At 49.0% G+C, this 27,435-nt stretch overlaps 1 protein-coding gene across 1 annotated transcript; it reads left to right on the forward strand.

Annotated features, from left to right (window-relative positions):
• Window positions 1–8: 8 nt before the first annotated feature.
• Window positions 9–26,390, forward strand: LOC134553422 (excitatory amino acid transporter 5-like). Its single transcript, XM_063403066.1, has 11 exons — window positions 9–491; window positions 2,922–3,001; window positions 6,499–6,711; window positions 7,395–7,437; window positions 8,235–8,457; window positions 11,347–11,446; window positions 11,658–11,891; window positions 13,378–13,572; window positions 14,205–14,339; window positions 15,138–15,237; window positions 15,344–26,390. Exons 1-11 carry the CDS (start codon window positions 315–317, stop codon window positions 15,479–15,481), a joined length of 1,638 nt encoding a protein of 545 aa, XP_063259136.1. The 5' UTR covers window positions 9–314; the 3' UTR covers window positions 15,482–26,390.
• The last annotated feature ends 1,045 nt before the right edge of the window (window positions 26,391–27,435 follow it).

Genomic DNA, 27,435 nt, shown 5'->3' on the forward strand with positions numbered 1-27,435 from the left:
GTGAGAAGTTCTGGGGCTGAGTTCTTGCTCTCAGTCTGCACACTGGCCCCCATCCCAGGGGCTGGAGGGTTAAACTGGGAGGGTTCAGCACCTCACTGGTGGGATGCCAAGCCCAGATTAACCAGTTGAAGACGTCACTTTCCATTATGGGAAAGGCTCCCAAATATCCCTGAAGCTTTTGGTTCTGGGGATTAGCCACCAGCACACTGAGCTCCTGGCACAGAGCAGGGGTCCATCGGTGCTGCAGGGCCCGTGGCCATGAGTGGGGCTGGGAGCTGCTCCCAGGGGCATCATCTGGGTGGCTGAGAACGACCATGTGGGAGTGGGTCAGAAGAGCTGTGCTGCACTCACTCTCCAGGGCCCTCCTGCGCCTCTGGAAGTGGGTACGGGCTTTCTGGTACAAAAATGGCCTCTTGACCCTCTCGATGCTCTCGGTTGTCACCGGATGCCTCCTGGGGTTCCTGCTGCGGGCACTGGAGCTGACAGACCTGGTAAGCCTGGCTGGGGAGGTGATGGGAGTGAGAGGGATGGAGTGGGGCTGGGGGCAAGCCCTGGTTCCAGTAAAGGTCTCAGATGGGCACAGCCCCAAAAGCAAAGGCTCCTGCCCAAAAAAAACACTTCAAGGTATTATTTTCTTCTTCTCTTCTCTTCTCTTCTCTTCTCTTCTCTTCTCTTCTCTTCTCTTCTCTTCTCTTCTCTTCTCTTCTCTTCTCTTCTCTTCTCTTCTCTTCTCTTCTCTTCTCTTCTCTTCTCTTCTCTTCTCTTCTCTTCTCTTCTCTTCTCTTCTCTTCTCTTCTCTTCTCTTCTCTTCTCTTCTCTTCTCTTCTCTTCTCTTCTCTTCTCTTCTCTTCTCACCAGGAAGGTGCCAACAAATGTCCAAGCTATAGGACAAATTCTGCCTCCTTCCAATGGGAGTGGGGAGCTTTGAGTTGGACCCATGGGTCCACAGGAGCCTTGAGGTGGGATAAGGATGAGAAAGGGGGAATGTTTACTCAGGGGCTAGATGCTCAGTCAGGCTTCCCCCAACACCCCCAGCAGTGTTGGGATCTGAGGGATGGGTCCCGGAGACAGGGTTCGAGGGATGGGGTCCAGGAGATAGGGTTTGAGGGATAGGGTACGAGGGATGGGATCCTCCCATTACTCTCCCCATCTGTGTGCGATCAAAGCACATTTCTATGCTCTGGAAAGGACCCAGTAAATAAATAGAGGGCTGGTGGGGAGCCTGGAGGACTTTGAGGAATCACCTTCCTTTGAGGAGCCTTGGAGACAAATGCGTTGGAGAAAACGCATGAGAAAAGCATGTTGGCTCAGCACTTTCCAGGAGCATCAAATGCAAACGATGCTCCAAACTTTCCAGGAGCAAAACAGCGCTGAGCTGAGATCCTCTGACTTTGGGCAGCTGTGCCACAGCTCAGCCCTGATCCTCAGGCAGGCTGCTGCTGAGCCCAGGAGGGGGAATGCTGCTCCAGGAGAGCTCGGCTGATGCTGGAACATCCCTGTGTTGCCCACTAGGATTTAGCAAAGTCTTGTCATTTCAATTAGGCACTTCAGCATCAGCGCAGCAGGGATGATCTCGTTACTTAATTGAAGCTGGGTGTAATCTCCCTGCATCCCAGTGCACACACCCGTGAGAGCCCAGCAGCCACCCACGCTGGGCATGAGGCTGGCAGAGTCTCGGGGCTCCAGCCCTGTATTCTGCCATGCATCAAATTTATCCACGCTCTGCTCCAGCCCCATCCTATCCTATTGCCACAGCTCTGCTGTGGGCCTGGCAGCCACAAGAGACTGTCCCCACTAGAGACTTTTGTCACCAAATCTGGAGGAGAGCTGGAGAGGTGGCCGATCGCTGCTTTCCTCCCTGCAATGGGAAAATGTCACAAAGCTGAGAGACCCGCTGGCAAAGAAATGCTGTTCAGATCTGGGACTACCCCTTGCACCCAGCTGGGCCCATCGCAGCTCCGCTCTGCCTGAGCTCCCTGGGGACATCAGCCATGTCTAGGCCACACACTGGGACAATGGAGGGACTGCAGAGGGGGTACAGCTGCCTTGGCACCCCTCAAAGCCCCAGCATGGGGTGGCTACTTTGGAGTAACCAAAAGTACCTTCTTGTCTTGGGGTCAACTCAGGTCCCTCCCTGACACCTCTGCAGTGGCACAGTGAAATAGGGGGATCAGGGATGGATGGATGGATGGATGGATGGATGGATGGATGGATGGATGGATGGATGGATGGATGATGGATGCATGCATGCATGCATGCTTGCATGCACAGAGAGATGGATGGTGGGTAGAGATGGGGATGGATGGAAGGAGGGATGCTGGCCAGGCTTCTGGTCCCACAGACGGCTCACTCTCCCTTTGGTTATGGCTGTGGGATCCAGACTTTGGGGGATGTCTCTGCAGCTTCCCCATGTCCATGTGAGAGCTGTAGGGGATGGAGACATGCCATGGCACCAAGACTGTCCCATGGATGGGCCTTCCTGAGCTCCTTTCTTCCACCTGCAGCCATGAGGTATTCCCACCTTTTGTTGCTGCCAACAGCTTTGGGGCAAAAGTGCCAAGGCAGCCAAGCCTCCGCTCCCTGATAATGAGTGGAATGACTTTTGGGAGGAGCCAGTGATGGGGCCATGTGGACCATTCCCTAGAATGCTACAGAGCCAAGGAGGCTTTTGGGAGGGGATCAACCCCGCATGCCCCTTCCTTGTTTACAGCCAGGTTTTCCACATGGCCAGTATTCCCCATCCCTGAGCCAACTCCCAGTAAGGGACAGCAGAGAAATGGTGTTATGGAGTGTCTCAAGGAGCGGCTGCCAGCTCAGAACCAAGCTCAGAGCTGGGTCTGGTTGGGAAAAAGGCAGATTGATCAAGTTTCAGCCCTTAAGCCATAATCATTTACCTGACACATGCTCTGCTCTATGTGCAGGAGAAGCAGTATTTTTCCTTTCCTGGAGAGCTCCTCATGAGGATGCTGAAGATGCTGATCCTGCCCTTGATCACTTCCAGGTAAGACATCACCTTCTGCTCTAAAGCACCATCTTTCCATTGTGTTGAAAAGATCACCCTGTGACCCCCCATTGAGGAGACAACCCCAAAACTGCATGGGGTGAGAATAACCCCGGCAGTCAAGCAGCATGCCCTGACTTGGTGTCCATCAAACCCCATGATTTCCCAGCAATAATCTGGGACAAATCCTCACCTGGATTTGGTAGGCACTTGCACCCAAGTCAGCCACCTGCCCTGGCTGTGGTGTTTCCCTTCTCTTGGGCAGCTGGTGTTGCTGGGACCATCTGTGGGCAGTTGTGATGGATTCACATCTAACCTCAAAGCAGATTTCCTTAGAGGGATTTGAGAAAGTTCAGGTAAAAAAAATAAGCATTCCCCAGTGCTGTGTATGTGTTTGCAAATCCCCATTTTATTGGCCTATACAGGCCTAGAAATAAGGAGCAGAGCCAGCAGTCCTCCTGGGGTCTAAGCAAGATCTTGAAAACCTTATATGGATTAATGTATTACAAACAATATGTTGGCATGTGCTCATTAGAGACACATAAATGATCAAGTCCTTGTTCCCTTGAGGATGTATCATTTCTCTATTGTTTGTCAGTTTGCTTGTTGTCCCATTTGCCTCTGGTTCATTTTTGAGAGCAGTGTGGTCTCTACCCTGGCCACGCTTGACCTGTTCAGTACCAGCCCTTGTAGAGAGGTCTGTACCTCACATCTCTCCCTGAGGTACCTGAGGGTTTCCCTTTGCTCTCAGCCCTTCCAGCAGCTCAGTTGCTGAGTGGTCTCCTCTGATCACTCTCCTGTCTGTGGATGCAGGGTCTGCAGAGGCCTCCTGGGAGTCTTCTTTCATGTTGGACTGAACCAGGGATTTTTCTATAATTACTGAATTATGGTGGTGTCTTCCCTCTATGCACCATCCTAGAGAGAACTGGGAATGCTCTGGGGATGGAGCTCTGGAGATCCCCAAGCCCCAAGTTGGAAAGCACCACCTATGTCAGTGTTGCTGTTGTGGACTCTCTTGAGTTTCCAAGGCCCTTCTCCTGGATGTGGGGCTGCTTATTGGGATCTGTGGGCTGACCACCACCTCAGCCACCCTGTGTGTCCCCAAGGTTGGCACTGACCCTTGCAGCCCTTCTAGTATGTCCTGCCTCAGGGTCAGGGCTTGGCTGGGTTCTGCTGGGGCTTAGTGTGGGTCTATATGCATGTGGGGCCCACTGTAGCCCCCAAACACTCACATTTCATAGAACCCTGGAATATCCTGAGTTGGAAGGGACCCACAAGGATCAAGTCCAGCCTCTGTCCCTGCACAGACACCCCAACAATCCCACCCTGAGCATCCCTGAGAGCGTTGTCCAAACGCTCCTGGAGCTCTGGCAGCCTTGGGGCTGGGACCATTCCCTGGGGAGCCTGGGCAGTGTCCCAGCACCCTCGGGGGGAAGAACCTTTCCCTGAGCTCCAGCCCAAGCCCTGACACAGCTCCAGCCCTTCCTGGGCTCCTGTCCCAGAGCAGAGCTCAGCTCCTGCTCCTCTGCCTCCCCTCAGGAGGAGCTGCAGCTCCCCTCAGTCTCTTCTGCTCCAGCTGAACGAGCCCAGTGCCCTCAGCCTCTGCTCAGACCCTTCCCCAGCTCCGTGTCCCTCCTTTGGGCACTCTCCAACAGCTTTGGATCCTTCTGATCTTGTGGTGCCCAGAGTGCCCCCAGCACTGGAGGTGAGGCTGCCCCAGAGCAGAGCAGGACAATCCCTCCCTGGGCCTGGTGCCCCCAGGACACGGTGGCCCTTTGGGCTGGCAGGACTCAGCAGTGACTCAGATCCAACTTGCCACTGACCAGGACCCCCAGGTCCCTTCCCAGGGCGCTGCTCTCCAGCCTCTCATTCCCAGCCTGTCCCTGCATCCAGGGCTGCCCCATCCCAGGACAGGATCTGACACCTGACCTTGTCACTTGTCATGTGGTTGGGGATTTCCCAATCCTCACATTTGTCAGAGTCTCTCGGTGGGGTCTCTCTGTCCTTGAGAATGTCAGCAGTTCGTCCCAAGTGAGTGGCCTCAGCAAACCCAGTCCTGCACTCAACTTGTCCCCACCACCAGCACTGCTCTCCCTGCTGGGGCAGCCTGTAATGCCCTCTCTATTTTTAGCCCAGTTTTGCTGAGAAGTAGCTTATGGGTTACTTCTTAGGGAAGCTTATGTGTTGCATGAAATCTGAATCTGCAGGTCTCTGCTGGGGGCATGTGGTCCATCTCCACCAGGTTTTTATAAACCTTGCTGGTACCTTCCTTTGTTCCTCACAGTGACACACAGCAGTGGCACGAAACAATGGAGCTATAAGAGAACAGTATCTCACAAAAAAGGAGCAGCATCAGTTATTCAACATAAAAATACACTAAGAATATAAACTCCTTATGAAGTAGAAAAGAGAAAACACAGACAGACCTTGAGAAGGGGTTTGGAGGTGTCCCCTGCCCTTCACAGTTCACCTTGGGTTGTCACAAGCTCATCCTGGGTGTGAGATCCTGTGGGCGATGGCACAGGAATGTGCAAGAGCTCAGTGATGCCCTTAGGCTTTGGTTCAAAAAACCTACTGTCTTGGTTTGAAAGACAGGTATCTGCTAGGAAGGGGGCAGGACTTCTTTAGAGATGGAGAATTCGAATCCCTTCTTTCTAAATTATTCTAATTTAGAAAATTAAAGGGGCTTTTAGACAGAGGTATGGGGATAGGAATAACAGTTTTTTACTAGTATATATGACAAAACAACAAACAAACAAACAACAACTACAGCATTAGTAATAAACAGAACCAAGAACTTTGAGGGCTTTCTTTCACAAAAAGCCTGGGACAGTTTGATCTCGGTGCCCCTGCAGGACTCCGAGAGGCCGAGCTGGAAGGGAGGAAAGTCCCGGGCTGGTGGATGAGATGAGGAGCTCTGCGCTGGCAGCTGGAGCAGCAGGGGTGTCCCGGCAGGGTTTGGCAGTGCAGGGCTACAGAGTAGCAGGAGAGCCTCAAAGCTCCGAAGAAGCAGCGGCGATGGGGGGAGGCTGGAGAAAACGAGCTCAGGATTCCCGGGTACACGAGCAGATGACGGTAGATTTCCCAGGACGAGGCAGAGGCAGAGTGATGGCCGTGAACTCTTCCTGCAGTGAGGGGCAGCTTGACTGTCTTCCTCGATGCTGAGAGCAAGAGTTCCCCTCCCCCAGCTCTGTCTTTTTACCTTTCCCAAAGCTTTCGTTATCTCTCCCCTCTGAGGGACACTCCCATAGACTTAAAAACAATAGGTGTAGCCTTGTGCTGCTATGTCCTTCAACTACTCTCTTTGTTCTGACTAAGTACTCTCATTAGGGTTTCTTAGAAACTTATGGGAAAAAAATCTGTAAGTGAAAAAGAGGCAAATCTAACCCCCAACACCTACAGAAACCATTTCCACCTTGGATGCACCTTTCCTGCCCATCAGGTGCATCTTGTGCAGTTTGGGGAGCAGACAGTGACCACTCTGTTCTGTGCTGCAGCCTCATGTCTGGGCTGGCCACCATGGACTCCAAGGCCTGTGGGAAGATGGGGGTGATCACCATCACCTACTACCTTTGGACAACCTTCATGGCAGTGACTGTGGGCATCATCCTTGTTGTCAGCATCCATCCTGGTGCAGCTGCCCAGAAGGACAACTACTCTGTGGGGAAAGTGGTGCTCAGCTCTGCCGATGCGTTACTGGATTTAATCAGGTGTGTCACAGAAATTCAGCAGGAGCCAAGGTTGTGAAAACAAGATCTTCCCAGAAGGTTCTGAGTTCCCAGAAGATCCTGAGAACTTCAGGGAAACAGCAGAACCACTGGCCAAGTGCTGGGACCTCCAAGCCCAGCACGTGGGGTTCATTTGCCCCCATCCCTGCCCCTCTGGCCACTCTGTCGCTGCCACAGCTCTCCCAAAGCTGTCAGCAAAGAGATGCACTGCAGCAGAGATCAGAGAGAGTTGTGTTTCCTGCAAGGCTTGGCTTCTTCTCTGCAACCCCAGCTGGGACATGCCAAGCCCAGAGCTGGCCCAAGGCTGGGTTTAGGCAGTGGATTTGGTTACTTGGGGAGGGGTTGCAGCACACACCCAGGGGCTGGGGGAGAATCTCCATTTCTGGGGGTACCGGATTGACTGTACCAGGCTCTGGGTAGGGGGCTGCAGATGGCAGATGTCCATCCCAGGCTCAGGCTTTCCACCAATCCCATCCACACATGATTCTCAGTTGCGCTTTGTGTTCACCTTCCAGCCTTTCTTTGCTCTCAGCTTGCACAGCTGTCATAAGCTGTTGTTGGCTTTTGTGTCCTCTTCCCGACACTGTGCCCATGAGAAGTGCTTCCCAGGATGCTCCCTAGGTCCTCTCAACATATTTTAACCCTGTATCAATGGTCTCTTACAGAAACATGTTTCCTTCTAACCTGGTTGAAGCTTCATTCCAGCAGGTGAGTTCACCTGACCCCTCTGCGTGCAGCCAGGACAGTTCTCAGCTCCACATGGGGCTGCCCCTTTGCCCACCCACAGCCTGGATAGGAGCCCTTCCCCTTCCCCTTCCCCTTCCCCTTCCCCTTCCCCTTCCCCGAACTTCCCCTTTCTCTGCATCCCCTCACACTCACCCAGGGTGGGCACTCAAAGGCAGGAGGTTGCTGGGGGAGCACAGGCTCACAGGGACCACCGTGCCTGCCCTCTGCCTGCACAGCCCCTGTACAGAAGCAGCCTTCTGTACACATCCCTTCCCTCAGGCTCCGCTCCTGTGCAGCAGCTGTTTAACCCCTGGGGAGGGGTGGCAGCAGGGTGGGCAGGCAGGAGGCGGGGAAAGGGACACAAAGAAGGGATGCTTGAGGGAAGGTAGAGTGGTCAAAGGGAACAGACGGAGTGGCCAGGTGGGGTGGAGGGACAGGGAAAACAAGCAAACTCATGGCGTTGGGAAAGCATTGATAAAGCTCCTGGGAGGGATGGAGGGACTAGAGGGACCCCAGCACTGTGCTGGCACCCCTCAAGGATCAGGGTCACCAACATCATGAGTGTGCTCTGCAGCCTTAGCTGAGGACAGCCTGAAGCCAAAAGCCACAGTTCCCCTTGCCTGACCCTCACTCCTAGTTTCCACCAGAATTTTACTGCCTGGAAACCAAACCTTTAACCTCCAGGAGCACCCAGCCAAGGGCTCTTGGCCTCTGTGTTGAGGGCAGGACGGAACTCATGCCAGCAGCACACTAACCTCTCTCCTTTGCTTCTGTTCCAGTATCGAACTGTTCTTGTCCCAGTGGTGAAGTCTCCGGGTTTTCCAAAGATCCCAGGAAAACCTGTCAATTTTATTTACTTTGCACCCGATGACAAAAATCCTGAAATCCATCGGCCTGTGTTCCTTGAGCTGACACCATCACCCGAGATGACCTACAGGACTCTGGCTGGGACCAGCAATGAGATGAATGTCCTGGGGATTGTCATCTTCTCAGCAACCATAGGTACCTGCTCCTCCACAGGCCAGGGGCAGCCCAGCTGTGGTCATCACGCTTTACAGAGTGAAAGATGCAGGACGGGGTTCTTTTAGCTTTAATTGCTCCAGTCCCTGGGAACTGGGCCCAGCATGGGGCTCGTACCAAGGGCACGGTCAGCACCACCCATGCTGGAGCTCCCTAAAGCTGTAGGCACAGGGAAGGCTGTTTTTACCCTGTATTTCCTTCACAGCTCACACTGAGGGTTTTCAAACCATTACTTAAGCTGGGGAGTCTGTTTAGTGAAGTCTGAAGTGAGGTGTAATTTTGCAGGCTGCCTGGGACACAGCTTATCACAATGACCCAAACTCTTCATGCTGAGTTCAGCCCCTGAGCAGGCAGGATGTGACAGTGGAGTCAGACTTGCTGCTGTTACAAATATATGAGGATTCCCAACAGGACTTTCCGAAGGAAGTAGGGCAGCATCCTGCATTGAACAGCTTGCAGTCCTGTGTGGAAAAGGTGCTTGGCAGCAATTTGCCTGCTTGGCAGGAAGAAAGAAGGAGAGAAGTTGTGGAGAAACACATGCAAGAGAGGAGGTTTAAAGGGGAGAAAGTCATTGAAAGAAGGGACTTGAAGCTGGCTCAAAGCACAAGTGGACATGTGTGCAAGGCTGAGGGAGAAAGGGAGGAGGGAGGGATCAGGAAGGAAAAAGAGCAGGAGGCTGTGAGATGAGCATGGTGGCAGGATTATGTGCAGATTAAGAGGTGAGGGCAAGGAGCTTGAACTTTGTGTATAAGGAACCAAAAAGCCAATTAGAGGATTTGAGGTGTGGAGGCAGCGCAGCAGCAGAGTGCGCTGGACTGCAGTAAGAGCCACAGAGCGCAGGCAGTTCTAAATGTGAGACCTCAGAGGAATTGGCCACAACAAGACTGGGCAGAGCCAGACCCACTGACAGATCTCTACAGCCAGATGGTGTCTCTCACACTCTCCTGTCCCAGCAACCAAGACCCTCTGCACATCTTGGACACGCAGGAAAGGTGCTGAGCTCCTGCCCCCTTCTAGCCCTGCCAAACCTTCACGGAGAAGCTGCTTTTCTCTTCTAAGATGACACTTCACAACCCCTCCAGCGTGGGAGTGGATCAGCCTGAGTTAGGAAGCAGTGGGAGATCACCTGAGCCAGCCCCAGCCACCATCTGCACTTCCCATGTTTTGCCCAGGATTAGAGCCCCACAAAGCCACAGACTGGCAGAGCATCACCTGCACCAGGCACGGGCAGCTTGATAAAGGGCAGTCATACACCCACAGGATGCTTTCCTTATGAGGAGAGGCTGAATTGGGTTTGCCTGGCAGAAAACAGGAGAGGGACAGGCAGGGCACCACAGCCCCATGCCGTGGGAAATAGGGATCACGTACTCTGTGCCGCAGAGTTGGGCGGGGGGCAGTGGGAGCTGGCTGAGCTCTCAGCAAAGTGCATTTGTGTTCAACACCAAAACAAGATGGGTTGTGGGGCTGAGATCAAGGCATCCATGCAGCACCCACTAGGTACCCAGAGTGACTTTGCCATGAGGGGTGGCCCCACACAGCTACCCCAGCTCTGACTGATCTTCACTGTCACTGAAGGCCTCCCTGTTACTTCTGAAACCCATGAGAGTGCAGAGCTTTCAAGATACTTGAAGAAATCTGTCTGTTTACTTGGGCCATGTCTCCCAAATCAGCTCTGTAGGACCGGAAGAGAAATTACTTTCTTCCAAAGCAACTGTTGTGGCCCCCAAATACTGGACAAATATCCACAGAGCTGAGATTTAAACATGGCAAGCCTTGTCTTATTTCTGAAAGTTCTAGCAAATGTGACCCCACCTCATTTCTCTTTTGAGCAAGGCAAGAGATCCAACCACCAACCAAGGGCCTCTTGGAGTCCTCAGTCCTGAAGACTGAAGAGAGATAAATATCACAAGATGCTGTCTGATGCTTCTTTTCCAAGATAAAACAGACACCTGCACAGTGTTTCAAAATTAATTTTAGCCAACACAGGAAGAAGGACTTGCCTCAAGCTGGAAACAAGACAGGCAAATGCTCAAAGGTTCCTTTTCCCTTTGAATGATGCGTTCCTGGAAAGCCTCCCAGCCAGTGAAATCAATGGGGTTTAGCACTGGCAGACAGGACAGGACCATAACCCTTCTAACCATTCACACTATAACCTGTGTTTCTGCTCTAGTATTCCTTCAACAGAAAATTAGGCTGGATTAGGTTAATGCAACAACATCAAAGGAAAAAAACAGACTTAGGCTTAATGCCTGTATCTAAGCAACTGGCTCAGATCCTTCCTGACATATCAGTGTACAGCCACATGTTGTCACCAGTATGGCACAGCCTGTGAGCCACCAACACCAAACAGCCCAGGCCATGAGGGAACCGCACATGGGCCAGGGGCCTGAGCACTGCTCAGTCACTGGGGCAGCCAGGGCCCCTTTCACTCCACAGCAGGGCAGGGATGCAGCACAGCATCATATCCTCAGCTACAGAGAGACCTACCACACCTTATCCTTAAAAAAATCCCATTTTCATTTCCAGAGTTCATTATTCTTGTATTACCTAAGAGCAATCTAGATATCCAGCTAATCCAGTTTATCCACCCCAGGAAATAACTCTTCCAGCATTAAGCAGCAGTGAAGTTTGTTTTCTGTGCAAGGAAGAGTCGAAATCCTAGATTTGGGTCTGGTGGGGCTTTGTGAGAAAAGGCCAGATGCTTGTGTTTGCTTGGAACAGAGAATGGCTGTGACTCATAAGAGCATATGGCAACCAGTACTAAATCAGTTTTTGCCCAGTGACCCCCATTCTGTGGCCACCAGGCCCTCAAGACACTTGGCCTGTCAGGTGCTGCTCCCAAGTAACATAACCTGCTGTGCTTGCTTGCAGGACTTCTCCTGGGAAAAATGGGTGAGCGAGGAGCCCCGCTGGTTAACGTGTGCCAGTGTCTGAACGAAGCAGTTATGAAAATTGTCTCGATGGCCGTTTGGTAAATCTGGTTTTGATTGATTCACTGACTGATTGATTTTCTTTCCTGCTATCTAATGGCAATGCCAGTCACACATCTGCAAATGTCTGTTGTGAGCACTGAATTTGTTTTCCTATAACTGTACTGCACAGTAGCAAACACTGCCATGTCTATCTGGATATGCTACAGTGACTGCTGCATCCTCGTAATTTTTTATGCTTATTCTTTGCAGGTACTTCCCCTTTGGCATTGTATTTCTCATAGCTGGAAAGATCTTGGAGATGGAAGATCCATCGGTTATAGGACAGAAGCTGGGACTGTATGTTATTACAGTAGTGTCAGGGCTTGCCTTCCATGGGATCATCCTCTTACCTCTGCTTTTCGTGCTCATCACCAAGAAAAACCCCTTTGCTTTCATTCAGGGGATACTGCAAGCCTTGCTGATCGCCTTAGCTACATCCTCCAGGTAGGAAAATGTGGCTGGAAGCTGTGGATACCACAGAGCAGGGATCTGTTTAGCCAGGGAGACATGGCTGTGTCCAGCCAGAAGGACAGGTGTAAGGCAAAGGAAAACTATGCCCCAGCACTATTTGAAATAAGAATGCTCCTGGTTTTAGGATGAAGTGGACGCTTGGCCCTGCCCTGGTCAGCAGACCTGTCCAGCTCGTGGTGCTCTTCCACCCACCCTCGCCCAGGGCTTTCCCAGAGCAAACCAGCAATGTTTTTGCATCTGTGTGCACACTTTGATTTGATTGCTGCACTTTTCTTTCCATAAATTCAAACTAGGACTGTTGTGGGTGCTTTATAAACTGCACGGGGTTATGATCCTGGAGTTTAATTGGAAACATCAAAAGCTCTTCTGAACACTTTACTGACAATCTAAAATTAGCTACAGTGTAGCCCAAATTCATCCACAGAAAAATCTTGCCTACTTTGAAAAGATTTTACTAATTTTAGATTATATTTATCTATTCTATTTTTATTGAAATACATTCCTTGTAACAATGAAAGAACTTCACACTATAAACTACCATCCTTTCCAGAAGACACAAATTCAAACATTTTCCTGGAGCACATTTGATCAGGCAAAGGGTTTTTCTGGCCTCTCTGTTGCTTCTCCATGTAATCCAAATAAAACCATGTGGACTGTGCCTCCCTTCCCCAGTGCCCACCGCTGCAACCGTTGCTTCTACAGCTCTTAATGACCTGGTCTCCTCCCGAACCTGGATCTCCAGCTCTGTCTCCATCAGGCTTCTCCTCCCTCTGCTCTGCAGCCAGCTAAGGGAGGGAGAGGGGGAGCATCCTGCTCCTTCTCCCAGCCTCAGGGTCTGTACCCAGAGCTGGGGCCACTGCTCTGCATCCAGAGCCTTTCCCAAATGCAGTTCCCGCCTTCCAGAGTCTGCTGCAATCCCATCGACTTTTTTTCTGTGGTTTCCTTTCTTCAACCTGTTCTTCTCCATCCATTCCTCGTCCCAGTTCCTGTGGGACAGTTGTCATCTTCATGCTAGACAGAAACAAGAGAGAGGTCAGGGGTGCATAAACTGAGGCAGGCATCCCTCATGGAGGAGACAAGTGAGGACAATGGGGGTCTCGCTGGATCCCAACACAGCCAGTGCTGGCACACACTGTCTCATGCTCCAGGAGGTGCTGCAGGGTTAATATGAGCACCAGGGATGTTCAACATAGCTGCAGCCATGGCACACAGGATGTTGAAGTGGTGCCTTCAGCCACTGAAATGACATTCTGACATTTTGTCTCTCAGCCTGCAGCTCACTTGGCCAATGATGTCTATTCCCCAGGTGGTGAGAGCTGGAGACTTTCATTGCTACAGCAATTTGTGCAACATTGCATCATCCACCATCAGGGGGGCTTTTATTTCTGTCCCATCACAATGACCCCAACTTTTAAAGCTCAACACAAACAGCAATTACTGCTCGTTTCTTGTCCTGCAGCTCAGCCACCCTGCCCATCACCCTCAAGTGTCTCCTGGAGAACAACGGCATCGACAGACGTGTGGCGCGGTTTGTGCTCCCTGTCGGGGCCACCATCAACATGGACGGCACTGCGCTCTATGAGGCGGTCGCTGCCATCTTCATTGCCCAGGTCAATGAGTATGAACTGGATTTGGGACAAATTATAACTATAAGGTAAAAGTTTCTCTGCAGCACCCAGATTATTTCTCTCTATTCCTATTTATAGACATTAGGACAACCTTTTGCATTTTTCCTGTTTGCAGAGATCTTGTTAATGCACAGAGTGATCTTTGCTGGGGGAAGCTGAGGAGCAGGGGAGGGTGCAGCATCTCCCAGTCCCTATGCTGTGTGCCAGGGAAAGCTGGGCTGGCTCTGCACCCCAGAATCTGCTGCAAATCAAGGACTTTGCTTGTAAAGAAAAGCCCAGCTGCACAGACGTGGCTGGAGCAGGTCAGCACTGCAGGGCGGAGCACAGAAGGATTTGTGCAGGTGTCATTTACTCCCCATCTGGAAGGGGATATTCTCATTTTATAATCAGGGAAATAAGACATGCAACTAAATAATAATTAAGTACATTTGCAAGTATTTAGCAATTTTAAGGAGGAAGTCCCTATCCTGAAGGCAGAGGGGAGCACAGAACCAGGGCACCTGCTGCCAGGGCCTGCTGTGTGCAGGGGAATTTGTGATAGCACCTGGGAGCAGGAAGGTGGAGGAAGTCAATCCAATCCAGTTCTTCCACAGAGCAATAAATGACTTTGCCATGCAAACACGCTGGTTTGAATTGCACAGCCACCTCCTCTTTGCAGCATCACGGCCTCGGCAGCCAGCATCGGGGCCGCCGGGATCCCGCAGTCCGGGCTCGTCACCATGGTCATTGTGCTCACCTCCGTGGGGCTGCCCACCGAGGACATCACCCTCATCATCGCTGTCGACTGGGCTCTGTAAGTGCTCTCCAGGGCACTGCCGTGGGCGCTGCCCAGTGTCCCTTCATGGTGATGTTCATCTTGACGGATGAAACCAGATTGCTCTCGAGACAGAAACTGATGCTGGATTACACTTGCCATAGATAAATAGACACACAGCTTGTGAAATGTGCCATTTGAAAGTACCAAGATAAATACAAAGTAAGTCATTAGGTGAGAAACCACAGGGAGCAGATGCTGAGTTACAGAATCGACATGCGGGTGGGCTGATTTGTACTGACCGGTCCCGCAGGGAGAAGAGGGAACAGTGCCAAGAATCATGGCTGATTTTCTCTTTTCCTCCCCTTTTCTCTTTCCCCCACAAAGGAAGGTTAACACACCACCCGTTCAACCTTTCACCATCACAGGGTACCCAGCACTGCTGGCACCTTCTACTAATGTGAGAGGTGCCTGCGTAGACAAGAGAGGAGCAGTGGCTGGATCCACAGGATTTCTCCTTGAGAGGCATCTCAAGGAGTTTTATGACTTTCTGAGGCAGCTCTCCCTGCACTTAGCACAACAGTGCTTGTCCCAGTTTGGCAGGTGGCACTGGCAGGTCCTTGCACTGCTCACACAGGCAGGGTGAGACAGGTGCTGCCCCAGCATGGGGCTCACATAAGGGACTGTTTTCTCTCTGCATCTGCAAAAACAACACAGCACTTGGTAACACCAGTGGGAGGGACATTCAGGATGGGGGCTGACTTGTTCCAAAGCCATCAATACCCCGGGCACGCTGGCTGTGGCCACCCCCTGCAGCCTGGTGCTGTCTCTCCGCAGGGACCGACTACGAACGATGACCAACGTCCTTGGTGACGCCCTGGCTGCTGGCATCATAGCGCACGTGTGTGAGAAGGACTTTGCCCCCAAGCCCTCCCCAGTATGTATGGCATGGTGGGAGGGCAGGAGGTCCTGGGACATGGCAGGACAGGCACAAGGCACCTGTTCACTCCAGAAATTAAAACTGTGCTCTTTTCTTTTTGCAGCAAGACCCAGTGAGCAACACAGACAAGTTTCCTTCTGCAGAGACATCACACCTGCATCCCAAAGACAATGGGATTGAAATGATTGAAGAAACCCTGTTGGATCAGACAGGAGTTCACTATAACATCTGCCAGGTGTAGATAACGGCATTCCTGCTCCCAGGAATGGTGTCTTGGTGCTAAACACTGACATCGTGAGTGTCGCATATGGATGCTCTGCAAGACAAAGGCCTTACTTGGCTCAAAGAATGGGAAAATCCTCTCTTATGCTTTGAAAACCATGGGACTCCCAGCAGACACCCAAAGAGCATGGCTCTGCTGCTGGGGCAGGGAGCCAGCTCCTCCCTGCACCTGAGGACACAGCTGGGAGCTCACTGCCCTGTCTTAAATGGCTGGGTTTGAAGGATTGATAACTCCCATTTTTCTACACTCACATATTTTTGAAAGCTAGGGAGGTGAGCAGGTGGTAGCAGACTGGATTTGGTGAGAATGCAGTAGGGGTGGGACATAACACTGAGCCCTCTGGCCAGCAGCTCTTCCCTGAAGGCCAGGCTGTGCTCCAGAAGCTTTTGTTTTCCTCATTATAGAGATTATCATTGCTTTTTATTTTACTACTGGGTTTTCATCTAAAAACTAAGATTAAGTGAATTTTTGTCTAGAGCTCAAAATCCAAGTTGGACATAACTGGATTTCCCAGCTGTCAGGTGACAGACAGGACAGCTGAGCTGTTGCACTCTCTCAGGGACAGTGGCATCCACTGGCTGGAAGGAAGGAAGACCAGCTGTACACCTGTTTCTACAGCTGTTTTATTACAGAGAACTAATTAACTAGGCCCGATTGCAACTGTGTTGATTTTCCCAGCTAAGTATCTGTCCCCAAGCTCAAATTCCAATTACAGCCTTAAAATCCAGGCTTCCCAGGGCAGCCTTCTACACAAAAGCCTTTTATACCAACAATTCATGTCACTGAACTAATTTGTCTCTCAAAATGTCACCTCATCCCTTTTCTTCTTCTTGATCTTTCCTGCCACAGAATTGGGACTCGTAATACAGGTCAGACCCCCACTCACATCACTGAATTGTTCTCTAACTGCACATAAAGAAAACATTTTCTGTGCAGAATTCCTTCAAGCTGAAGTCAGAGGTTGTAAAAAAATTTCTAATTTAGAAGAAATATTCATTCCAGTTTTGCCAAATGAAAAGCAGAAACTATTAAATGTCATATATCAGCTTTTGCACAAAAATTGTCTTTTATTAACTTACAAAAGCCTTCACATAATTAGAATCCTGGGCAATGTAAGCTTCAGACACTGCTGCTAACTTTGGCCTTTTTCGCCCCTTTCCCTTGGTGAGGTTAGTTAATACCTTCTTAAACCTTACAGTCCAACTGTTCTTCAAGGAGCAGTCACATAATTTGCAAACCCAAAATAAAGACATTTCAAATCAATCTCTGCAGCTTCCCCAGACATCCCTCCCTCCTTCCCGTACCATTTATAATCACCTTGATACATCACACGCTGGTTCAGCATCGCTGGCTCTGAAGGGTTTTGTGGTTGTTCCTCTACACCAGGAGCAAGCTCAGCCACCCCAAACCCCCTGGGAGATGCTGGTGAACACTGGGGAGGCTCCAGGCAGCCCCAGCTCTGGACAAGGATCCAAGAATCCTGTCTGTCTGCAAGTTATCCACATCCCACTGGACAGCTCCAATGCACCTGCTCCAGCGCAGTAATTAAAATGGGGAAGATTTATGAGACCTTTCTGGTTAGTCACTGGTGCATAAGAGTGCCCACATCCCTCACTGGATGCCTGGGTTAGTCCAGGCCAACCAGCAGACACCAGCACAGGCAGCAGAGATGAGCCCCACTTTCACATCCATTCCCCTCTCATTGATGAGCTCTGGATATTACTGCACACAATTAACCCTGCAATGAAAGGCAGGATGGAACGTCCATAGTAAAGGTCCTCGAGTGAATGTTGGAATGCTGGGGCTGCAGGATGAACCTCGAGGCAGCCACTCCCACCACTGGGCTCTGGCTGCTGCAGACCAGACCACCTTATCCCTTGCCCTAGAAACTGCAAGTCATTCTAAAACAAACTGCACATCCTTGAACTCACTACAACAACAACAAAAAACAAACAAAAAAAAAAGACTGAAAAAACTGAGTATTCTACATCAGTAATAATCTAGAGCTGGTAAAGCCAATCCCACCCTGTACAACTTGCCCCACGAGCTGCAAGTCCTGTGCTTTATCAATCCCAGAATGGTTGGATTGGAAAGGAACTTCAAGCTCATCTACCATGGGCAGGGACATCTACTAGACCAGGCTGCTCCAAGCCCTGTTCAACCTGACCTTGAAAGTGTTGGTAACATTTCTTACTGTCTGGTAAGATTCAGAGATGTTAATTCAGATTAAGAGAGACATTTTGGTTTTGGAAATAGGCAGGAAGTATTTTGGTGCTAGTAAGGTTAAGTGTCATGCCAGAGTCCACACAGCCTTGTCCTTGTGACAAATACAGCAAGAGAGACCTTTGAGTCCAGCAGCCTAAAAAATTGGGCTGTCATCACTGTGCTTCTCTAACAGGATAAAACAAAGGGAAAAAAATAATTCAAGTGCTTCTAAAAATCCCTTTGTGGTCTGGTCTAGAGGGAAGGCTTTGTTATTGATGGGGAAAACCCAAAGGCAGCAAGGACAATCCATCTTCAGCACTGCACACAGGCACAGGAGAGGCGCCTGAACATCTTTAACAGGGCAGAAATCATGGAAAAGTAAATTAAGCAGATTTACAGGATGGTCCAGCTGATGAGGGGCCTACCGTCCCAGACTATGTCCTTGGAATGGCATCATCCCAACCCCACCTGTGTTTTCAATAACCTGCTGCTGGGGAAACACTGATACCAATGTTCATCTGCTGCCCAGGGGGAACAGCAGCCTCCCCTCAGTGCTAGCCCTGAGAGCCAGTGGCACCCATGGAACCCCAGAATGTCAGCAGGGCTATAGAAAGCAACACAAACTCATCGAGGGTGAGGAACACGAAATTTCTAGAAGAGAAAGCAGCAGAGTCTGGACAAAGTCACTGGGCATCACCCGGAGGAGTTTTATTCTGTACCAACTGTATTCAGGACACCAGGATGGGAGGGAGGTGAAGGACCATGTGTCCTACATCAGGAAAACTGAGGTGTCTTGCTTGGCAAACTGAAATCTGTCTATTCATCCCCAAAGAAGTTAAAACAAGGATGCTGGGGCACTGCCCAGGCTCCCCAGAGAATGGTCCCAGCCCCAAGGCTGCCAGAGCTCCAGGAGCGTTTGGACAACGCTCTCAGGGATGCACAGGGTGGGATTGTTGGGATGTCTGTGCAGGGACAGGGGTTGGACTGATGATCCCTGGGGGTCCCTTCAAGCTCAGGATATTCTGTAGTTCCGTAATTAAATTCTACAGACTAACACACTGCATCTTCAAAGTATTTTAAACTGTTGTCCCAGGCACCTGTAAGAAAAATACGTGCCTCTCTCTCTTTTCTAACACTGAAAATCTAACTCAGTGTTATTTCCATGCAACTGGAGACGTACAGGCAGTGCAAGGTACACACCCTACAGCACAGAAATCTGGTGTACAGAAAGCATACAAGCTCAAACCTGTATTTCTTCCTTGGGAATCCTTGTTTTCCTTACAAACAAAAATCTCAGCTATGGTAATATAGATGACCCCTGGGTTATGGTTGCTGTGTATGATATTGTAATAAAGTTGGAGAGCAATTGGGTGAAGGAATTTGGCTGTTTTACAAGTGTTATTTTACTGAAAAAGAAATTCAAGGAAAGCTACTTTGGTGAACTAAAATCCATATGGAAGGTATTTACAGGGTCTGTGGCTATTAAGCAAAAGATAAAGTTGAAACAGCCCTTGGCTTTGGGGCACCTCCCAGACATGGGCAGAAAACCCACCTGTTGGCCACGTGAACCTTGACTGGAGAATGACATTTCCGCAGTGGTATTTGGGAGTTTGAGGATGTGACTGACCACAAACACCAAGCTTAAATGAATTTTCACAGAACGGAATGACTCAAATGTATACTTTACTCAAAAGACATTGACTTGTTCCTACAAGCCCATGGATAAGTTGTCTCAATCCCACAGATTGGTTCTTGTCTGAGCATCAGTTATTTTTCAGAGCACAAGTTATTTTTACATATCTGAATTTATAAAATGAGTTTTCATTTTTAAGATCAACTCACACTCATTTATAAGATGAGTTTTGATCAGGGACTTTGGTTTTTGTATTATTTTCACACCTTTTTAGGATGTGTAAATGGAGTTGGAAGGGCACTGTCAGCAGAGCACTGCTGCCATCCTTCCTTTGGATCACAATGTGGTTCAGTTTGTATTTTACTAAAACTGAAAAAAGTAACAAAAAACCTCAATGCTGTAGCATGTGACAAAATACAATCCAAACAGATGTGAAAACCAGCCCAAAGCTCTCTTTTAATTTAAAATACTACCCACTTCAAAATTACTCTGCAAGTTTTCTAGAATAATTTTGAAAATTCCCTTCCATTAAATGCTTTGAAGGTAAATAATTATTCAAATCTATTAAACCCTCAGGTTTCTCTGTAAAACCAGACATCCAAAGCAGCTCTGAACAGATATGGCTCAAATAGGGGTGTTTTTTTGACAACAGCATGTATCCTCCACTAAATGCTCTTCTAAGGAGTGAATGCCTCCCTGGGGATGTGTTTTCTGCCTCTCCCTCTCCAATTCACTGTATGCATTTGTTTCCTTGAGGAATTCCTAATCTTGTCTGATGTGATAATAAAATTTTCCAGAAAATCTGAATTAATTATTTCAGTCCTTCCTGCAGGCAGGTGCAGCTCAGTCCATCACCCAGGGGTTACACACACCTCAGCCCAGGGTCAAGGCAGGTCCCGCTCCGAACGTGGTGCTAGGAGAGCACAGCGAGGCATGTCAATGCCTGTGTTCATGGGACCATTTGCAAACTGTTCAACATTTAACAGTTCAGATCTAGCTCATAAACTGTCATTCAGTGTTCACATGGAGAGAATCTCATCCCACCTCCTGCCACAGGCAAGGACTTCACTATCCCAGGGTGCTCCAAGACCCCTCCAACCTGGCCTGGAACGCTTTCCAGAGATCCAGGGGCAGCCACAGCTTCTCTGGGCAACCTGTGCCAGGGTCTCCCCACCTCACAACCGAGAATTTCTTCCCAATATCCCATCTAACCCTGCCCTGTGGCAGTGGGAAGCCATTCTCCTTTGTCCTGGCACTCCGGCCTCTTGTCTCAAATCCCTCTCTCAGTATCTTACAGGCTCCCTAAAAGTTGCATCTGCACCTTTACTGGGCCCTCAGGGCCAGTGTTTAGACCCCACCCAGCACCCCACAGATCCCATCAGTGCCCAGCCATGCACAGCACAGGGTGCAGTGCAGAGGTGCCCCATGGACTTGTTACCTTGGGCCTCCACCAGCCTGGGTAATTCTGCTGCATGTCCCACATCACCATGTTCAGCATTCTCCAGATGCAAACTTGCCAGGATTCAGTGTGGGGGGGAAACCATAGCATCCTTGTGTAAGATGCTCCAAAATCCATGTCAGGAGTAGCCAGACTTCTGCAGGTGCAGAGGTCCTGGCACCCAGGTGTGCAATGAACACTTACCTTTGTTTTCTAGAAGCTTTGTGTCTCATTTAAACTACACATATGAGGTGCCCTGTAGCCAACAGTGAGAGTGAGGCACCTTCCTGAGTAGTACACCTCAGGCTTTAGGAGCAGATGTCTTCAGAAGGCTCTTACCGATGGGTTTGGACTGGGTGCTAAGACTTTAATAGTTTTAGTCAGTAGGATGAATCCCACCCTAAATTACATGTCTGAGCAAGAGACCTATTTTTAGAAGACTGACCCTTCAAATGCTAAAAGGCCAGATTTTAGTTTTCGCTCTGAGCCATGGACTTAGGCAACCACAGCTCAACACAGACAGGAAAGAACAATAAAGCTGAAACATTACACCCAACCCAAAACTTGCTGCTCCACTTACCTGGCCATTTCCCCTCAGAGATCTTCTACTCACTGTCCTTCCTTCAAACACAAAAAAATGGGTATTTGGCCATTCTCCTCCTTCTTTCCCTTTCAATATTCCTGGAGTCTTCACCCACCTGCAAAGCAGGATTTTAAACCAGATTCTGGTGCTAAAACAGTGAGAAGAGCAGCATCATGACCCCAACTTCAGAACACTGTGTTGTCTCTAGACATCTCACTCCATTTCTGTCTTGCTTTCTCTACCCCAAGCAGTTACTTATTTACAACTGCAATCACTAGAGACAGACAAAACACATGCTCTTTGAACTTACAGCCGGGCAGACACCTGCTGGTGGTGTCACAGCTCAAGCCAGGCTAACTTCCTCACAATTCTCCTCCTAATGCCAACAAAATGTCAATCCTGACCTTTAACTGTTGGTTTTTACTGCTCATGTATCAAGTGATTCTTCCCCAAAGGATGAGGCATCTGCCCAGCTGCTATTCAGAGTTATGAGCTGCTCTTCCCAACCATGCTTCCCTCTAACCTGAGCACCAACCCGCGTTTCCTAGACATGAAGCCTTAAAGTAGGAAATAAAACATTAATACATATCCTTCCCAAGCAGCAATTACTCACTTGCTCACAACTAAGCAGAACTCAGTTTTAATTCACTCTCTCACCCTTCCAACCAGGTGCAAACCACACAGGGAACTGTTCAGGCTCTGAGTTCACCTATGGACCTCAATTATTTCACCTTTTGAACCCAAAATCAAAAAACCTGCCTTTTCCCTCATGGTCTAGCAAAGGCAGGAGCTAGTGAGCAGGAGCCAAGGTAAGTCTCAGCAGTGACACAGCCAAGCAGCAGAGAACAGAAACAACCTGGTGATTCCCACTGTTCAGGATGAACACCATGCATCCCCCAGCAGCACTGCTGGAGCATTAACCCCCCAAAATTGGCAGATATAAACCAACCAGAGACACAAGAACCCTGCAAATGGGCAGATACGAACAATCAAGACTCCTCTTCCATTGTCCCTCGCACCCACAAAGCACTCAAACACAGCCAAAAGGAAATAGCACCCACCAGAAACATCCAACAGCCACACAATTCCACCTACTCTGAGTCAGGCTGGGGACAAGGACCACCATATCCTGGTGCCCAAAGCAGATGGCCTCATAACAACACCCTGTGTTGTAAGGAAGAACCCAGGGCTGGGGCAGTGAGCCCACAGTAGAGAGAAACCCCTCCCGTGTGCACAGCTCATGGGGCGACCCCGGCTGGACAGTCCTGATGATCCTGGCAGCCACACTCAGCAGGTAAGCTCTGCCCTCCTCACCAAATCACCCTCCAGCTGTATTTCACCTGCAACCATCAGGAACACACTGCTTTAAGCCAGGATTGCAAATACAGCTCTGAAGAGCAAAATGATTCAGTGACAACCCCCACAAGTCCTTGGCTGGCTCTGGACAGCAAACAGCCATGTCCATCATCACTGCAGCACCAGCACTGCCTTTACCTGAGAAATGTGTTGAGCTGGTCGAAGCTGTCAACAGCAGGTTTCTTGTGTGCGCAATTCATTCTCACCACTGCATCATTACCCTACACGACATGCTCATTTCTCCCATCTCCCACCCCCATAAGGAAAACCACCAAATTGCTCAGCTGGTTCCCTGTCAGAATACGAAAGGCAGGATGGTTCAGTTCAGCACAAACACATACCACAAGGTTTGGGCCTCTCCATCTATTTCCTCGTAAGCAAAAAGAGCTCAAGAGCAGTGCCACATGCTGCACCTGGGAACGGGACATCCAAAAAGCTTCTCTACTCCAGTCTCTTTGGCAGAAAGAACTCACCATCTGCCCATTCTGAGCCTCCTATGACACCTGTGTGACCAACCCCTGAACAAAAGATTTTGAACTTCACATCAACAGCCTTCCACTGCATTTTCATAAACAGTGACATGGACAGTAGATTGCCAAATCCTGTCCTAGAAGGATTTCCCCACTCACAGCATTGTGCATCTTCCAGCTAAAGGTTACAGACTGGTGGCACACGCAGATGTAAATGGACTACCCCAGCAAGCTTTTCTGGAGAGCTTCAGTCCTGCATCACAAGATGCTACAATGCACATGACTGAACTACAGGACTCACTTGGACTCTCCTACTCCCACAGGCCCTCAACAATTTGCACCCAAAGCTCCCTCTCACAGCTGTGTCCCACATCCCTGTGACAGCTCCTAAACGTGTCTGTGTCTGTGCACTCCTACGCAAAACGCCCAACCCAGGCTCTGGGCCATGAGTGGATCACACTCCTGCATCTCCAAGACCTCTCCTCATACAGTAGGGTGGGAATGGGGGAGCCAGGGAATACAGCATCTCTCCACAATTTCCAGCAGAGGATGCCATAGCACACACGTGATACCTCAGTATAGGTAAGTGCTGAAAATGCATCCCAGAAATGCGGAAAATTAGTAATATCCCATCAGCTGAAAACCTCCTGCTAACTCTTCCATGCTGCCTTCCTTCTTTAAAACAACTTCCACCCTAAATTTCCTGTATTTGTAACCGCCAAAGTTTATTTAGTGGTATCCAACACCATATCAAATGCTTTACAAAAGTTCATGTAAATGGGACTTACTGAATTTAAAAAATCTATTTACTGACTATTCTCAAAGTAACCCACCAAATTAATTATTCTGTGATGAAATATATTTGAACATTTTCATTTAGCTCTGTATCTTTAAATTCTGTTATTCAGAATTTGAAGCATATGGCTTTAGAGTAGTTTTTTAGACTATGCCCTTGGAAGAAGCTACCACAGCCTTCATTCCCTGGTTCAGCACTTTGCAGGGATAAGTGTCCTGCCTAGACAAACAGATTCTGCAGCACAGAGATCAGTTTAACAGGGTTGTACCAGCCCATGCCATACACCCCTAATACACATTTGTCTGTGCTATGCCATTTTCCACACATGAGACACTGCCAGGAGGGACAAGTTAACGTTACTTCCTACAAGAACTCTTGTGCTGACCGTGCACTTCTGTTGAAGATGACATCTCTTCTGGTTTTAGCAGGGCCATTCTCTTGCAGGTCCTTGCACTTCCATTGTCGAACCTTCAGTAACCAACACAGCACGTCCTCCCTGTGGCTGAACACGGAGTTGCTTCCTTCCCCACTTCACAGCTTACAAATAGCTCCTTTCCTTCCTGACATTTGGGAAGTACCTTTGTTTCTCACCAGTCCTCCACTACTCCATTTACTCTGATTTTAATACTTTGGGTAGGATTTTTGCCAGTGCAGAATTTTTGGCTTTTGCCAGGTATATGGACTGATGATCGCACCAGCAGTCCAAGGACTGTCCTTTACATCCACAGTCCACCCTCTAGTCTAGCTGGCTTTCCAGAATAATTAATTCCTACAGTTTTCTTGAGCCTGCAGGTGACCCCAAGCACTATCCAGTGCACTTTTTGATAAAAGTGCCATATTACACAGCCTGATCCCACCCTTTAATTGCCCCTTTAGCATGGCTGCAATGGAGACTACACGGGAACCAGATCCAACAACTGATCCAGGTTTAAAGGAACCACTGGCAAGACTTATCTTTCTTTTAATTAAAAAAATTTAATTTAAGCCTACCAACAGCTTTATCAGCACAAGTAAGATGACGGTGGAGGGTTGGTACAAGATGCTGGACACTGGAGCAACACCAGCACCTAAAATATAACCAGAGCTCACCTCTGGACCCTTATTTACATCTTCAAACACATTTGATGAGGATTTTTATTATCATTATGGTGTTGTTCTTTTTTTTAATACTGCAATATCTAAAATCTTCCAATACAAAAACATTTATGGAGCTGTACCATGTAACATTGTTTTAATAACCTATTAAGCTTTCACACAGGATGAAAATGTAGCCATTGCAAGGAATTCCTCCTCCATCTCCAGTGCTTAGCCGACACCTCAGTCAGCAGCACTGGCCCACAGGCCCCACTGCCTCCCAGCTGTAGCACATAAACTACAAAACACCTGAGTATTTCTGAGAAAAAACCACTTCATCCTTGTCCACATCAGGACATCACATCTCTTTCCCTCCTTTCATTTGTGCAGCACATTAAGCAGATCTTTAGTTAGGATTAGATGCTGCTCACCATCCTCACTGAGCAAAGGGCTGACAGTTCCTACCAATAAATGCCCTACCCTGCGTTGACGCCAACGCTCCCACAGGGATCCTTCCTGTCACAAATTACACCAGGCTGCCTTAATCTCACCAATTCAACAAGTCTGTCGTTTTTGTTGTTTTATTCCTTCTTGGATAAAACCAGCTCTCATTATTCCTTCACCCAAACCCAGAATGGATAATGACAAAGAAGCTGCACATCCAATTCCACGGAGTGGACATTAGAGATGTTCTTCTGTAATGTCATGATTTGTAATATAAACATGGAAAGACCAAAATCAGGGCAAATATTCCATTGCAAACATTCATTCTTCAAGGCCCCCAGCAGTCCAACAGGACACAAGCCTCACAGGTGCCCAGCTGAGCACAGAGCACGAAGATCGGGAGGGAAGCACAAAGCTTCTCAACCAGTTTCCATCTTACAACTCTTGTTCTGCCTTTGAGCATCACTGTGTTTAAGTAAGGTAAGATGCACATCAAGACAGCTAGAATGTTCTCGAGAAACTATTACAGTGTTGGAATCACCACTCCCCTGGAAGAAAACACCTGGTGCAAGTTTTTATGAGCTACCTGAGTGACTGAACAAGGCACAGACATCACAGTGAGTCAAATCTCAAATCTGAACTTTGTGTTGTTCAGAAAAGCAGCTCTGAACACACTGGAACAAAGCTTTGCTATGTTTTATCTAAAAAAGCATGAGCAGCCCTGACGTCCCTCTGGGAATCCAGTGATGGGGGCAGAGGGGCCTGGCCATGCACCCCGGGCTATCGTGCTGTGTGCCGTGGCATGCGCAGTCACTGCCATCTCTCTAGAACCACAGTCCTTCTTGCAGCTGAATTGTCTTCCTTCCTCCATTCCTGCAGTAAGAAAAGATTAAAACATTAAGGCCCATGGAATATAGTAAAAACAGAAAGGGGGAAAATACAGAATAAAGGTGGCTTAAAACAAGATCATTGATTCCTGAAGTCACTAACTCCCATGGAGTGACAGCACTGTATCTCACTGGGAGAAGGGAATGCAAGGTGCTCCCTGGGCAGCAGTGATATGGTACAGTACAGGACCACTGCTGAAAAATATTAAGACACAATATACACATATGGCAGTTTTCTAGTGCTAGAAAAATGTAGATGTTAAACTCTTTCCAAGATGGACATTAATTTTCTTAAACCTCCAGAGCTCACTCCTCACATCACTGTACAGTTGTGACCAACGCCTTAGAAAGCTTCACATAATCTTGTTTTTCTAAGGACATGCATCTCTGCATGAATTACCTGCACTGTGCAGGATGTGGGACAGTGTAGATGTGCCATTCCACATGTGCTATATATAGCAGCTATACAGCAGAGACACAGTAACACATGATTGACAGGTACACAGGTACTCTAAACAATGTATAAATACAATCTATGTATGTTTTCTAACACACAGTATTACACGTGTGTAGACACACATACAAACACGTATGCACTCTGTGTCTCTTGAAAGATGCAAAGGAGAAGGAACAAGCTAAGTCAGAAAGGTAAAGGAGGATACATGGTCACAAAAGTGTTCCATCACGAATTCTGCAAGTCTGGTTAGACCAAGACCAAACCCATCTGTGCCAGGACTGAGAAGCATGAGCTACTTACCACAGCTGTTATGGGCTGCAAGACAGCCCTGGAGTCCTGCCAGTGCCTCCTCCTCCCGTGACACCAAAGCTGGAGCCCTTGGCAGGAAGCAGCTCAGCACTGCTTACACTGCCCCAACTCTGCTCCCAAGCCAAACCACTCCTGCTCTGCTCTCCTCTATGAGCGCTCTCTTGGGGCAGAATCTGTTCCAACACATTCAAACAGTAGGTTTAACAGGTTTGTTAAAGTAGATTTAACAGCTCCTCTGATTCCTACTCTGAGAACACAGG

This window comes from Prinia subflava, chromosome 8 (genome assembly GCF_021018805.1).
Source record: "Prinia subflava isolate CZ2003 ecotype Zambia chromosome 8, Cam_Psub_1.2, whole genome shotgun sequence".
Classification (NCBI taxonomy): Eukaryota; Metazoa; Chordata; class Aves; order Passeriformes; family Cisticolidae; genus Prinia; species Prinia subflava.

Coding starts and splice junctions, on each gene's coding strand:
- LOC134553422 (XM_063403066.1), top strand. CDS start 315: ATGTGGGAGTGGGTCAGAAGAGCTGTGCTGCACTCACTCTCCAGGGCC. Junction 492..2,921: donor CACTGGAGCTGACAGACCTG/GTAAGCCTGGCT, acceptor CTCTATGTGCAG/GAGAAGCAGTATTTTTCCTT. Junction 7,438..8,234: donor TTGAAGCTTCATTCCAGCAG/GTGAGTTCACCT, acceptor CTTCTGTTCCAG/TATCGAACTGTTCTTGTCCC.